General features: G+C 35.0%; 1 protein-coding gene across 9 annotated transcripts in view; it reads right to left on the bottom strand.

Moving 5' to 3' along the window:
* The window catches only part of FYB1 (FYN binding protein 1), a 190399-nt gene that overhangs the window by 24663 nt on the left and 150803 nt on the right, over positions 1-14933 (bottom strand). For 8 of the 9 annotated variants that reach the window (XM_074202664.1, XM_074202666.1, XM_074202667.1 and 5 more), the window contains 4 exons: positions 4956-4978; positions 4255-4315; positions 1967-2104; positions 190-221 (listed from right to left, as the gene is read on the bottom strand). In XM_074202664.1, coding sequence (XP_074058765.1) covers positions 190-221; positions 1967-2104; positions 4255-4315; positions 4956-4978 — 254 coding nt within the window. The remainder of the gene's footprint in view (positions 1-189; positions 222-1966; positions 2105-4254; positions 4316-4955; positions 4979-14933) is intronic. The other variant, XM_074202668.1, reaches the window with a different exon arrangement.

The raw sequence follows: 14933 nt of genomic DNA, 5'->3' as shown, positions 1-14933 counted from the left end.
AGAATATCTGGGTCAAATGACTTAACTGATGCAGAAACTGACTCAGGGAAGATTAAGGACACTTGACTTTTAAGCATCAAACAGTGTATCCTGGCAGAGCTGGGATTAGGACCCAAGTTTCTTCCTTCCAGTTCAGAGATGTCCTACTATAGCATGGGACAAGAAACAAAATGAATTATTTCTACTTACCCAATCCAAGCCCCTTTGGAGGAGAAGGGAAACTGGAAAAAAAAAATAAAAATAGTTACAATCATATTACCATCTGAATTCAAATATTTTCTTATTATTTTGAGTAGGCATGAATAAGTGATAGTCAAGAGGCTTTCAGCAGTTAATTAATTGATTGACTGCCATTCCCCTCTCATCTTCCATTTCCCCAATAAGACCCAACCTTTATTGTGATACTTGGGTTTCATTTTTTTGTTTGTTTGTTTTGTTTTTAGGTTTTTGCAAGGCAAACAGGGTTAAGTGGCTTGCCCAAGGCCACACAGCTAGGTAATTATTAAGTGTCTGAGACTGGATTTGAACCCAGGTACTCCTGACTCCAAGGCCAGTGCTTTATCCACTACGCCACCTAGCTGCCCCTTGGGTTTCATTTGGAAGTCCATATTGAACCATGATAAATAAGACAACCTCTAGATCATGTTTAGATGACTGACTAAATCAGTTGAGTAAAAATAAATAATTCTGGTTCATGGAACTATAAGGCAAGGTTATATGGCATGACTGAAGGTACTACTGATCCCAGGTTGTCACTAAACTGCTTAGCCGCCTGGATGACTATGGAAAATTGAGCTGACAAAATCTTTTGGTTCAGTTCCAATTTGACCACCACCCTATAATTCTGATTCAAGATTGCTTTGAAGTATAAAAGGCAGAATTTCAAATCAACAGAAAAATACAAGCTTTTCTTACTACATGAATTTCAACTCTTTGGCACAATTCAGGAAAAATGGTGATCAAGAGGGGAATGTCGATTTTACCCAGTGTGAGATCATGAATTTAAAAGTGATATAAAATCAGTATAAAGTGGTTAAATGATAGAATAATACTGCCTCCTACATGTTTTTTTCTTACGTGGTATTATACAAAGAGAATTTCTGTTCATTTCTTTCTAGAAATTTTAAGTGTCTATCAAAATGATGAACTGTTGTTTCTGATAGAAGTTTCAAAACCAATTTTCTGGATACTTGTAATGAATTGCTTTGGAAAACTAAGTAGATTTTGAAGTGTATATATTAAATTTGAAACCTCTGAAGTAAAAATTTTTCTTTCAAGGGAACATCATTTATCATTTTTACATTCAGATAGAAGGCTTTTCCACTCATGCTTTTAGGAGAAATGGGGAAAAAACTCAGATCTTTGTTTTCTTATTAGGATAAAGCCTTAAAACTTTTATCTAAATTACAGCACTGAAGAAGTACATAATTTAAAAAGTAATAAAAACTGGAGTTCTAAATGTCTTTAAACATGATGTTCTTTATTTAGCATGTGGATAACTGTTTGGTAGTCAATAAAAATGTTTTGAATTGAATTTTTTATTTCATATATAACTAGCAAGCTAATGTTTGAAAGAGAACATATTCTCTAGTGTTCAATCTAAAAGCAATCATTTTATTATTTAAGTATTGAAATATGCCTTTATGGTGTTGTGCCTTAATTGTGCAACAATATAAAAATGAACTGTTTTAAAGTATACTTAGTGTGTGCTGAGAAAGCAAAATACATTTTGTAAAACAATATAGTCCCCCCCCAAAAACAAAAAAATAGTCCCCATAGACGAGTGAATTTGTGAGTGAAAGAAAAAATAATAAGAATATGGTGATGATTAATTAAAGAGCATATTAAGAAACTGGTTTATCAAAAACAATTTGCTTATATGGTTACTTGCTTATGAAAATATTAGTAGCATTGGATTAATATTAGTGTCATTATTGTGCACGGCATGTGGTTGGCTGACTCTTACACTATTTCTTCGTTATTGTCTGACTCAGTGTCTTTAGATTTCTTTCGTATACTTTTCTTTTTGTCATCTTTTCCCTTTAGCATCTTCAAAATCCCCCAGGTCCACGAATTACTCTTCTCTTCGCCCTGTAGCGTGGAGCTTGGGAGCATGCATGCATTGATCAGAATGCAATCATTGAACTGTAAAGATGTTTGAGTTGACATTCAGATGCCTTCAGCATTCATACTTTATTAATTATGGGTCAAAATTCAGACAGCAAACAATCCACAATTTTTTTGACTTATGATTTTTCCTTTGATTATAAATAATCTAAAAGCCCTAGGTAGAGATGTATAATTTCCTTCAGGCATTCATGGGACTCATGTATTCCTTAATAGAATCAATGTCTAGAATCATGATACTTGAAGTAGAAAGGGACCTTAGTTTAGTCTAATTTTCTCATTTTACAGATAGAGAAACTAATTCTAAAATAATTTTACCAAGAAGTTGCAAGTAGCAGTCTCAGGATACAAATTTGAATCCTCAGACTGAATACAAATTTTTTTTTCATTTTATTATATCATCTTGAAGACTTAAAAAAATAATTAATAAAAATGAGACATATACACTTTTATAATAGCATTATTTTTGATTCACAAAACTACAGAATTAAAACCAGCCAATATTGTGTTAGCTCAAACTATACACCTGCTTTTACTGTAATTTTGGGATTAGTAAAATAAATCCTAATTAAAGAATCAATTATATCCAAGCCAAAAAACTGTAGATACCCTAGTACTTTTATAAAAGCAAAAATAAAAGAGGTGAGTCCTCAACATATGAAGTTAGGTCAAATTTTAAATATCTACTTATAGATTTTCTCTATCATGTGAAGTCAGTAGTTCAGATTTACTTCACACATACCCCTGGGCTCTAGTTTCCTCAAAGGTAAAAGAAGGGAATTGGAATGGGTAATTTCCAAGGTCCCTTCTAGCTCTAAAATTTTCATTTTTCAATTTAAATCATTTTAAAAAGAGGATTAAAAAAACAGGGAGAGTTAATTATAATATTTTTTCTACAATGACAAAACCACGGTTATTTAAAACTTAGTTGTGCTATATTCTTCCTATTTTGCAATGATCTTTTTAATAAAATTCTGACTTTTTGATGTTTCCTGAAAAATAATAAAGTAGTGATTAAGTTCTTTGAAAAAAACTACTCTACTTAACATTTTCACCTGATATCTAACTCAGCTGTTCCCTATCAATGAATTCCCTCACCCCACCTCTACTTTGTCCCCATCCTCAATTAATCTTTAAATGCTAAAGTCTCACTCTTCAAGAGCCAGCTCTTTGAAACTTTCTTTGACTAGACATCACTTACTCCCCACAGGTAAATGTGATCTTATGGGGTTACAATGCTTATGGATCTAGGTAAAGCTGAGAGACACCTCTGAAGCCATCAAATTCAACCTCCTCATTTTTATAGATGAGGAAACTGAGGTCCAGCTCCTCTAAATTGAGAACATTTTCACTATACCACATTTTCTTCCTTAAATGCTTCATAGTATGTCTTAGTATAAGACATAATTTGTCTTATATAATAAGGATATAAGTTATTTGAATGTACATTTCTATCTCCCCCTTTCTATTTGAGGACCTTAAGAATAGTCTTCCATGGTTTTTTTTTTTTGTTTGTTTTTCCAAGGCAATGGGGTTAAGTGATTTGCTCAAGATCACAGAGCTAGGTAATTATTAAGTATCTGAGGTCAAATTTGAACTCAGGTCCTCCTGACTCCATGGCTGGGGCTCTACCCACTGCACCACCTAGCTACCCTTCTGAAAAGTATAACACATAAAGAAAAGCTTTTTGGAAGAGGTCCTCAATAATTTTTAGGTGTGCAAAAGGATGCTGAGACCAAAAAGTTTGAGAATTACTATTTTACATTATAATTACCTTTTTCTTTCCAGTTGACTAGGTTTATTTTTGTATACATTAGGTGCAAAATAAATTGTCACTGAATTTAATGCATGTAATATACTTCTCTTTCACTTCTTCTGTGTTCTTTTTGAATTCTCCAAATAGAAAAAAACAATTTTAGTTGAAGTCTAGTATACTTTCAGTAACTTATTTACTCCTACTGTTGGATGTAAAACTGTCAGTTCTGTTCAGTTAATATATTTAATTATTCCTTGATCAATAATGTTTACTCTTTTTGTCTCTTTACATTAATAGAATGCCAAGAAAATTACTTTTAAAATATTGCAATTTTCAGTGATAAAGATGAATTTCAAATCTTATGCTCTTACCTATTATCATCATCATCTTCAACACCATCATAAATTTCATCATCCTGAGTTGGAAACATTCCTTGATTTTGATGGCAGAAAAGAAGTTCTTGTTAATTAAAAAAATATATATATACACACATATATATATTATATACATATTCCTAGTCTCAAATCAAAGAATACCTAATTCAAGTCCTGTTTCTGATACATTCTGTGTGTCTGCACAAATCATTTAACCTCTCAATGCTCTAGGAAACTTTCTGGGACTATAAATTGCAGAGAAGATAATGATCTGCATTGTTGGAGGAACTTGCCTCACTTGGGAATTCCCTCTGCCAATCGAATCACAGGTCAGTATCTTGTCCTCATATTAAAATATAACTTTTACCAAAGCTTTGATAGGAAATAAACTTTAACTGTATGCAATGCTTTTGACCATGTCTTAAATATTCATTTATTTTACCATTTCATATTGCTTTTAACTCAAATAGGGAGTATAGAAAAATTTGACTATAACATAATTAGTTTGGAAGTAATATTAGTTCAAATTTAACACTTCACATATGTATCATATCAGTCATATTATTATCATCATTTTTCTGCTGAGAAAAAAAGTGATTTGTGAAAGTTCTCAGATTTGGCAACCAAATACTAATGATTTCTTTAAGTACAGATGGTATACTACAAAAAGAAATAGCCAATAAAATCATTCATCTTACCTCCACTTCCACTTTGACTATGACTGGAAAAAAAGTAGAGAATATTTAGTGAAATTGTTAGATTTCAATAAAGGGATATAAAGCAAACATATGAAAAAGAAATAGAAACATTACTTAGGGCTTTAGAAGGCATATTCTAAATGAATGAAAGTCAGGGTATTGCTGTAATACCAAACAGGGAGAAATCATAATTCCTTCTTCCATTAGCAAATCAATAGTAATGAAGCAAATTAAATTCAAGATGTGGCATTCAGTACAATAGTATTCCATTTTCTTCCGGGGTGTATGGAATGTTCAGGCAGGCTATCACTCCGATGGGAGGGTTTGGTGAGCCCTTTTCAAGGCTGCTCATCTAACTTTGGTGTCCACTGTTTCACTGAAGTCTCACCTATGGCTCCAAGAAGATATAGCATGCACAGCAGTGGCCAAACCTCAGTAAACTGTCTTGGCAAGTGGGTTAAACCAGATGGAGGGTAACCCACAGGATTCAAACCCCTTGATGAATTAGAAGAATCTCCACCCTAAGCATGTGAAGACTTTCCTGGCAGAATGGGCAGATAAGAACAATTTATTACAAATGCCATGAATGCAACTGAAGCAGGTGCTGAGGAGTGCTTAGGAATCAGCTTTGAAGACCCCAAAGTCACCCACTGCTGCTCTAGCTATTGCCAGTCATTTTGACTTTTGTCTTGCTACTGGATTTCGATGACTCAGGAAGACAGAGTGAGGTTGATGATTTTGTGCAACTATACCTCACTTAATTCCAATTCATGCACAAGTCACAAATCATCTGTGATGTCAATGGGTCCCCTTTGAAAATGAAGGCCAAACAACAATTTATTTGCTTTTAATTTTATCAGGCAATTTTTTTTTAGTGTGGCATGTCCTAGCAACAGAGCACTTAAATATACCACGAGGGCATAATTTTTCCTAGCAATCATAAAGAATTTCAAAACTCGAATTCAAAATTGAATTTTCTGCTTAACATTTTATTATAGAAGTTAATATTTAAATGATTCAAGTGTTGTAGGAATCAAATTGAGAATAAGAGCAAATCAACCTAATTTAATGCATTCATGTTCTTAGAACAGGCTGCTTCTATTTAAAAGTTTTCCCAAGAGTTCATATAAAACTAGTGGTGGAGAAGATCATCGAAGAAAAATGAACAATTTTGATTACATAAAACTGAAAAGGTTTTGCACAAACAAAATTAATGGAGTTAAATTACTAGTTAACAGGGAAAAAAATCTTTGCAACATTTTTTTTTCTGATAAAGTACTCATTTCCAAGTTATGTATATGTATACGAATGGAACAAAAACCATCCCGTAGTTAATAAATGGTCAAAGTATATGAACAATTTTCAGAAGAAGAAACTCAACCTATATACAGACACATACATAAATGTATATATATATATATATATATATATATACACACATACATATTTACATGCTCCAAATCTCTAATAATCAAAATAACTATGAGCTTTTTCCTTACAACCATAAGCGAGGGAAAAATGACAAAAAAAGGAAAATGACAGTTGTTGGGCGGGGGGGGGGGGATTTCGAGCAAAGCTCACTAATATTGTTGGCAGAGCTGTGAAGTGCTATGACCATTCTGGAAAGCAATTTATAACTAAACCTCATAAGTCATTAAACTGTGCATAACCTTTGATTCAGTGATATAACTATACCTATATTTCAAAGAAATCAAAATTAAGGTTTTATAAAAATATTTATAACAGTTCTCATCATATCAAAGACTTCAAAACTAAGGGGTGCCCATCAATTGTGGAAGGGCTGAACAAGTGAGGGCTTCATGAATGAAATAGAGAATTATTACACTGTATTAAATTTTAAAAGAAATGAGGAAAAAAATGGAAGTAGGAAGACATATAACCAACAGAGTGAATTGAACAGAAACTGGAGAATAGTTTTTATAGTAACAAAACATTATAAAGACAAACAACTTGAAATACTTAAAAAATAAATTAGCCAATCATGAATCCAAGAGATGAAACATGCTACTTAAATCTTCATATGGAGGTGATAAACTCAAGGTATAGAGTGAGAAATATATTTTTGAATGACCAATGCGGGGAATTTATCTGTTTGATTGCATATTTGATACAAAGGTTTTGTTTTTCTTTCCTTCAGTGAGAGATATGGAGGGAGGAGAGAGGGAGGGAAAGAGAGAATTACCAAATGGGGAAAAATGTTAAGAAAGAATTTTTTTTAAAGGTATAAAAGAGAAGAGAAGTATGGTCAGTGGGAAACAAATAGGATGGTTTGGTGATTACAGTCACCCCCAAATCCCCAGGAAAATTGATGTTTTGGAGTAAGAACCCCTGGGTGGGGGCATGTATAAGGTTTCTGGAGAGTTTGTGGTTCTGTTCATGAGTTCTGTTTCTGGAGAATACTGGAAATGAGATTAGGGAAGAAGGAAGGGGAAGTAGGGTAAGAGCATTAGGCATGTGTCCTTCTTGGGAAAGTGTGGAAAGATACTGAGATTCACACTTGTACTCTAGCTCTTTCATTCAGAGAGACTGAGATGACTAATAGCTGCTGTGGTCTGACTATTGGTGCCAGTGAGAAGGGAGGACTGAGGATCATGGGATGCTTTGGTGTATTAAGTACCATTTCTTGCCCTTGAATTCAAAAGCTTTAATGCTTCCTGTTGGTTCTTGTCCTTCATTATCAAAGCAGATTAAGATAATATCACTATGTTAGAGATGAGTTACAGTGTGTGTCCAACTGTGGCTGATCAGACCAATAGGAGTTCAGAATGCTCTACCATAGATTAGGCACAAATAGTCCATATGAATACCTGGGATGGGTTCTCTAAACTTGCCACATCTCACGTTTCCTTTGAACTGGTTCAATTCTGCCTTGCTCATAGAACACAGCACCCTCTCTGAAGAGGGCATGCCATGCTGGGTTGTGCCAGTATCCCCCATGCTGCACAATCAATTCTAACATTCTTAGAGAGATCTTCAGGGTGTCCTTGTATCCCTTCTTCTGACCCCCGCTCCCCATGAGCACTTAACCTATGTGAGTTTTCCATAAAATAGACTTTTTGGCAAGTGTACATTTGGTATTCAAAGTGCTTCCTGTTATATTTCTAATGGACTATACTGACAGTCCTTCATGCTTTCCTTTCTAACTCTATGTCCTTTTTGTGCCATGATTTAGCTCATTGTTGGATTTTTTTAAGGCAAAAACAAACAAATCTCCAAAGCTCATTGTCCACCTTGATTTGGGTTGATATTATTTGGATAAAAGAGCTGGAAAAGAGGAATCAGGATAGATGAGTTGCAGATGTGACTCTTCGTCTCCTACTCTCCCTAACAGGGGACATGAGAGGGAAGGCAGTACCATGTCCTCTACCTCAAACTCACAAATCCAGGAATTTTTGCTTACAACAACTTTATAGACCAAAGTGTTAAACAGGAGAAGTATAAGGAGGGAGAGAGGTGGGAAGGGAAGAAAAGAGGAGGGAAAGGAAAGAATGGGGGGAAAATGGGAGAGAGAGGGAGGGAAGAAAGCAGGAGGGAGGGGGATATATATATAGAGAGAGAGAGGGGGGGGTAATGACAAAGAGATTTGTGAAACTTAAATATCCTCTAGATTACTGATATTGATGAACAATAAAAGAAGCAAGGAGGGGACTCATTCAGTAGGTTCTTCTACCTCTTCTCTCTATTATTTGCTACATATTTCTCAAAATCTTCCCTCCTCCCTGCCCCCCATCTCAACAGCAACCTTATTATATATTTGCTACATAGTAATATTTGAATTATATGTATTTTGAGGGAGAAGCAACAGTAATACAAAATACATTTTCAAAGCTTCATGTACATTCATCTCTGAATGTCTTTTATATGTGTAGTTTATAAATTTTAGGAGAAAAAAGGACAGAATCCTTTTTTTATTTTTAAGCTAGGTGGTCCATTGAATAGAGTACCAGGTGACAAATCTTCCTGAATTCAAATCTGGCCCTAGATATTTTTTTGTGTGGGATCCTGGGCAAGTCACTTAACCCTATTTGTCTCAGTTTCCTAATCTGTAAAATATGCTGAGAAGGAAGTGGGAAACCACTCCTATATCTTGGCCAAAAATACTAAAAATGGGGTCATGAAGAGTTGGATATGACTGAAACAACTAAACAAGAATAACAAATGATATCCCAGCCCAATGACTTCTAAATGGTGTTAATATGTCAAGGTCCTGTGATTTCATATAACTTATGTCTTAAGATTTACCGGAGGTTCAGAGATCATACTGTTTATGGATTTCAGAAGCTGGATTTGAACCCACTTTCCCCAATTCCAAATCTAGTTTTCTATCCACTAAGCTGCAGATGCTTTTATATGGAGGGAATATAATAAATACTTGTTGAATGACCAAATACACTATATCATTTTCATAAAATTTATCTGCAGAAGTCAAATGATTTAATCAGTTCTCATGGATTTTTAATGGAATTGAGAATAGAAAGCAGAATTTTTGAGTATTGGTAAGCTATGAAGATCTTGGTTGCTGTGCTAGGAAATCTCAGTTTACAAGTGGAATAATATACAATTTAATTGTTTTCCTCAGATGAAATTAAACCACCACTTCTCTTCCCTTGCTGATTTCCTTTTTTTCTTCATTCCCCAACAACTTAAATATTTTCATTGTTTTTTCCCAATTTTCCTATGTCATCTGGAAATCACAATATACTTTATCATGATAGATATGATCTTATCCATTTCTGCAGTTCACAAATTTGAGAATTTAATATCTATTAAACAAATAGTATCTATTAATATATTAATTAATATCTATTCATTTATTAATACCTATTAAACAAAGCTCCTAGAGACAAAAGAGACAGGGACCAACTAACTATGGTTGTTAACAGGTGATCTGTTTTTATCAGGATCACAAGTGACTAGATTTGATAGAGTACTGGCTCCAGAGCCAGGAGGATGAGTTCAGGTCCAACTTGTGACACATTTGATGACCTTGGGTCAAGTCATTTAATCATTTAAGGCCAATGATTTCAAACTCAAAATTGAAAGGGAGTGGCACTAAACAACAAATAGGATCTCTGCTAGCAGTGTATGGACTTAGTTTCAAAAAGTATTGTCTAAATTTTATTTTTATTTTGTTAAGTATTTCCCAATTACATTTTAATTTGGTTATGAGTTACAGGAGTGCTTGATATCTCTGCTCTAGGTAATTTCGGTAAGTTGTAGAGAAAGTACTGACCTGAATTGGTGGAGGAAATGGCAAACCACTCCAGTATCTTCCAAGAAAACCCCAAAAGGTTATCACCAAGAGTTGTACATGACTCAGCTTCAACAACAGTAACATTTTTTTTTTTTTTGTAAATAGTGATCTGGCTATGACTGGGCAATGCTTACTTAGCTACACATAATTCTAAGAATTCTCCATGCCTCAAGTCTATTTTTTTAACATATTTTTATCATATAGATTTGCCAGTAGCAAAACAATAAAAAACAAAACCTGGCTTTTGTCTCTCTATTGAAGGATAGTGACTTACTCAGAATTAAACAGTAATCAGTGGCACTTGAACTTTGGACCCTTTACTGAAGAAAAAAATTTTTTTCCCCTTATCAGAAATTCCTCAAGGTTTAAGAAGTGTTCAGATATACATTACCCAAGTTTAAATAAATGCATTCAACTTTAGAGCATTATGGTTTTCTAAAGGATGGATAGGATAGTTTTTGCTATTTATTCATGAATTCATGTAGCATAATCAACTTTTACTTATTAAATCTTTCTTGGATGTGACTTTTTAAAAGACAAAAACATGAAATATAGGCACTTTAAAAATCAATTATTAAATAAAATATATTAATCACAAACTTGTTTTATGAAACATTTATATTAGAATTTTTTGAAATATGTGGTAGTTTCTCTCTTTGCTGAAAAAATTGAAACTATTAGAGAAACTAAACTGCCAAACACCATGTTATTAGATCAATGTGTTTTTTATAACTAAGGCCAATGATAGGTCTAAAAAAAATTGGTGTGTCAAATGTTCTGATACGGAGGATGATTCATCAACTTAAGCTACAGAGAAGATATGCATTAGGTGACAATTCACTAGAAAAGATAAAACCGCCAGAGAACAGTTTGATAAGTTTAAAGCAAGATAAAAGAGTTTGAGGAGTAAAATGTATTAATAGGGAACTGGGGGCCATGTGATAATTTTGTTTTGTTTCGTTTTTTACTATAGTAACCAATACAATTAAAAAATGCAAAATAGTTCCTAGATCTCTTTTAGTTTCCATAGTAAAGAAAGGGTGGCAGGAAGGGGATATTAAAAATAGCAAAGCTCCTAGATCATCTGCATAGACTAAATGTTGATAGCCTTATGAGATTTTAAGTTTACTGTATTAAGGTAAAGTTTCTGAGCTTTAAACAACTTTGCATTAGTACAGCAAGGAAGGTTTTTTCCTAGAGCATAAAGGGTTGTCAGTTGTCTAGGACGTGGTTTTTTGGTTCTCTAGTTCATGGCTTTCGTGTCTCAAAGTCCTTTACCACCTCTAGTCATTCACTCAGTCCTGAGACACCATCTCTAAGAGTACTATTTAAAGTGGCATTACTATATTCTGATCCCAACCTGGCTCTTTCTCTGCTTCTACCCTGGTGATTACAGGTCAGGATTGTTGACCATGCCATAGAATCTCAGGCTACACCTACTGAGCAAAGAGCTATACCCCTTCTATGCAAACAAGTACAAGGTGACTTCTTATGTGAAATAAATTTATCTTGAATACCAGATTTCCTAGTTTGGTTTCTGGTTTTATATACTGAATAATTTATAATTTTAAATAACTTAAATAATAATCAAAATTCTTAAGAGGAAATAACAGATCTTTTCCAAACTCTCAGTTGTTAATACTCTCCCTCCAGTAATTATTTTCTATTTGTTATCTATCTATCTATCTATATGTATGTATGTATGTATGTATATGCTACATCATTTAGTAGACTGTAAATTCCTTGTGGGCAGAAATCGTTTTTATTTTTGTTTTTATAGTACCAGCAACTACAGCAGGCAGTTAGTTCCTTGAATATAATGTTCAGTCTTGTCTGATTCTTTGAGACCCTATTTGCTTTTTTGAACAAAGATACTGGAGTGGTTTGTCCTTTCCTTCTCCAAATGAGGAACCTGAGGCAAACAGGGTTAAGTAATTTGCCCAGGGTCATACACTTAGGAAGTGTTTGGGGTCAGATTTGAACTCAGGAAGAGAAGTCTTTATGACTTTGGGCCCAGCACTCTTTCCCCCGGGGCTATCTAGTTGCCCCTTTTTCTTGCGGAACTATCCTAGGAAGAAAAATGCACCTTAGAATGCTATTTAATTCTAGTTGTTATAGTTATTATTGCTAATATTATTATTGTGAAGAAAAAGGGAACAGGGTGAAGGAGAGGAAGAAGGGAAAGTGGAAGAAGAATAGGGAGAAGGATAAGGAAAGGAACAAGAAAGAGTTCATGATATAGTAGTGAGGGCAATAGGTCAGTAGTCAGGAAGCACTGGGTTCAAGACCTGCCTCTGACATGTACTAGCAGAGTGATCACAGGTAAATCCCTTAGCTTCTCTCAGTCATCTCTTTAAGTCACAGATGAGTTGCTGATTACCATTGGAATGGTATTTCTATACCAATTTCCACACCAATGAAATCTTAAACCTAGACCAAACACAGAAGTACTTCACCCCTCCAAAAGAAGCCCAACACAATAATATAGTCTACTTTATAGACTATTGCAATAGCTTTGTAAACTATAAAGAACTATATAAAATGTATCATTATATAATGTTTTATTGTTAATACAGTACTTCCACACAACTCCCCCAAAATAATGCAATTACTATCACTCCCCTTTTTAGATGCCAATTGTCAGGTACAGGAGAAAGAAAAGTTGAGGAGGAGGATGTTGGATGAGGACTAGTTAGATAGTTGTTGCCCTTTGTGACTGAAGAGGATCATGTCATCAAAGATATGATGGCATGATTTTCATAGTATGCTTACTATAGTGAGGGGAAAGCTGTACACGGACATTCTTCCCTCTGCCTTTCCCAGAACCATTATCACCCCATGAACTGATTTAGTAGGAAATAGGACTGGGGCAGCTAGGTGGATAGAGCATTGGTTCTGGAGTCAAGAGAACCTGTCTTCAAATTCTCTCTCAGACACATAATACTTGCTTAGCTGTATGACCTTGGGCAAGAAACTTAATCCCATTGCCTTAAAAAATTAAAAACAAATTAAAAAATAGGAAATAGGATTTCTGGTGAGGGCCTGGATGCTGTGGGGATCCATAAAGGGAAGGGAAGAAGGGAAAGGAAGAAGTGATATCAAGTGAAGTGGTCCAGGGACTTTCCCTGTAGTTAAATTGGCTTGTGCTGCCCAAAAAACTTCCAGTTTCATTGTGGGGTAGAAGGTGTGAAGAGAAGAGGTTAGCTTTAGTTGAGGCATGTAAGGTCTGTCAGCACCTACCTAGAAGACAGCTCTGAAGCTGATGCTAGAACTTTCTCTTTACCCTCCCATTTCCTCTGGCAATTAGGGTGCTGGATGACCACAAATCATGAAGTAGACTTTTAAAAAGTGGCATCATAATCCTACAGGAGACTTGTTTCTAGAGAAACTGTTAACTGAGGTATCCCAGGACTGTGTTTCTGCCAGGTTCCCTTGGTTGATTCACACATATACACCTGTGTGTGTGTGTGTGTGTGTATACATGCATGTATGTTTAGGTATGTTTGTGTGTGTTTATATAAACATATATATTTACTGATTACTGATGCATCAGACTTCAGAGCTTTATAGCATTGCCAAACTGTGTTAAAAAAAAGGGAACTGCACAAACACAAAGCGTGCAAACAAAGCTCCTCCTTTTAGAGTTAGGGAAGTACTTTAAATGGTAGATGTGACAGCATTTCAGATAGCCTCCTAACTTCTCCATTCAGTTGTAGGAGAGGCAGGGTCCTGCTCCACAAAAGAGAGGAGACAACTAATCTGATCAGCTGCATCTTTGGTTAAATAGCAGAAATTCACCTCAGGGTGTCCATGAAGCAAAGTATACAACAAAGAGCTGACCTTTGGACTGGACTATTTAAAACATATAGGTATGAGTAACCCATGAGGGGGAAAAAAAAGTCAATCTTATGAGTTTCCCTTAAAAATTCTGAAAGGATGACAAAGCTGAACTTAATATCAAGAGGCCAAAGTGACCCTGCAATGCAGATTTTTTTCCTGTCCTGTACTTTTGGTACCACTATCCTTCCAAACATCTCCACAAATATCAAGTCATCCTGTACTCCTCACTCTGTCTTACCTTACAGATCTCATCAGCTGCCACATCTTGCTGATTCTCCTTTCACAAAATCTCCCCTTCTCTCCACTCACATGATCACCAACCACTGTTGTATGAGGCAGTTAGGGGGCATGGTGGAGCCTTGAGTTAGAAAGATCCAAGTTCAAATGTGGCCTCAGAAATTTACTAGTTATTGATATAAACCCTGTAAAATGGGGAAGCCTAGCTCCCAGAGTTGTGAGAATCAGGTGAGATAATAAGTCTTCCTGCAGCTAGTCATTCACCTTTCTAAACCATTTTCTCATTTCTGGCTATTGTATTGACAAAGTCTTAGGGCTTAAAAACATAGAACCCTTCATTTGAGCCCAATGGAAAATTCTAGGTTGTTCATAGTGATTCCTCTTAAGTGCTTAGTGACTGCCACCAGAGGAAATTCTTTTTTTTTTAATGCTTAATTTTTGTTTTTGTTTTGCAAGGCAATTGCATTAAATGACTTGCCCCAAGGTCACACAGCTAGGTAATTATTATCTGGGGTCTGATTTGAACTCAGATCCTTCTGACTCCAGGGCCAGTGCTCTTTCCACTGTGCCACGTAGTCGCCCTGAGAAAGTTCTTGATGACTTCTCATTTCCCAACCTCACTTCAC

This window comes from Macrotis lagotis, chromosome X (assembly GCF_037893015.1).
Source record: "Macrotis lagotis isolate mMagLag1 chromosome X, bilby.v1.9.chrom.fasta, whole genome shotgun sequence".
Classification (NCBI taxonomy): domain Eukaryota; kingdom Metazoa; phylum Chordata; class Mammalia; order Peramelemorphia; family Peramelidae; genus Macrotis; species Macrotis lagotis.
The sequence above is the reverse complement of the archived record's forward strand: the minus strand, read 5'-3'. Positions and strand labels throughout refer to the sequence as shown.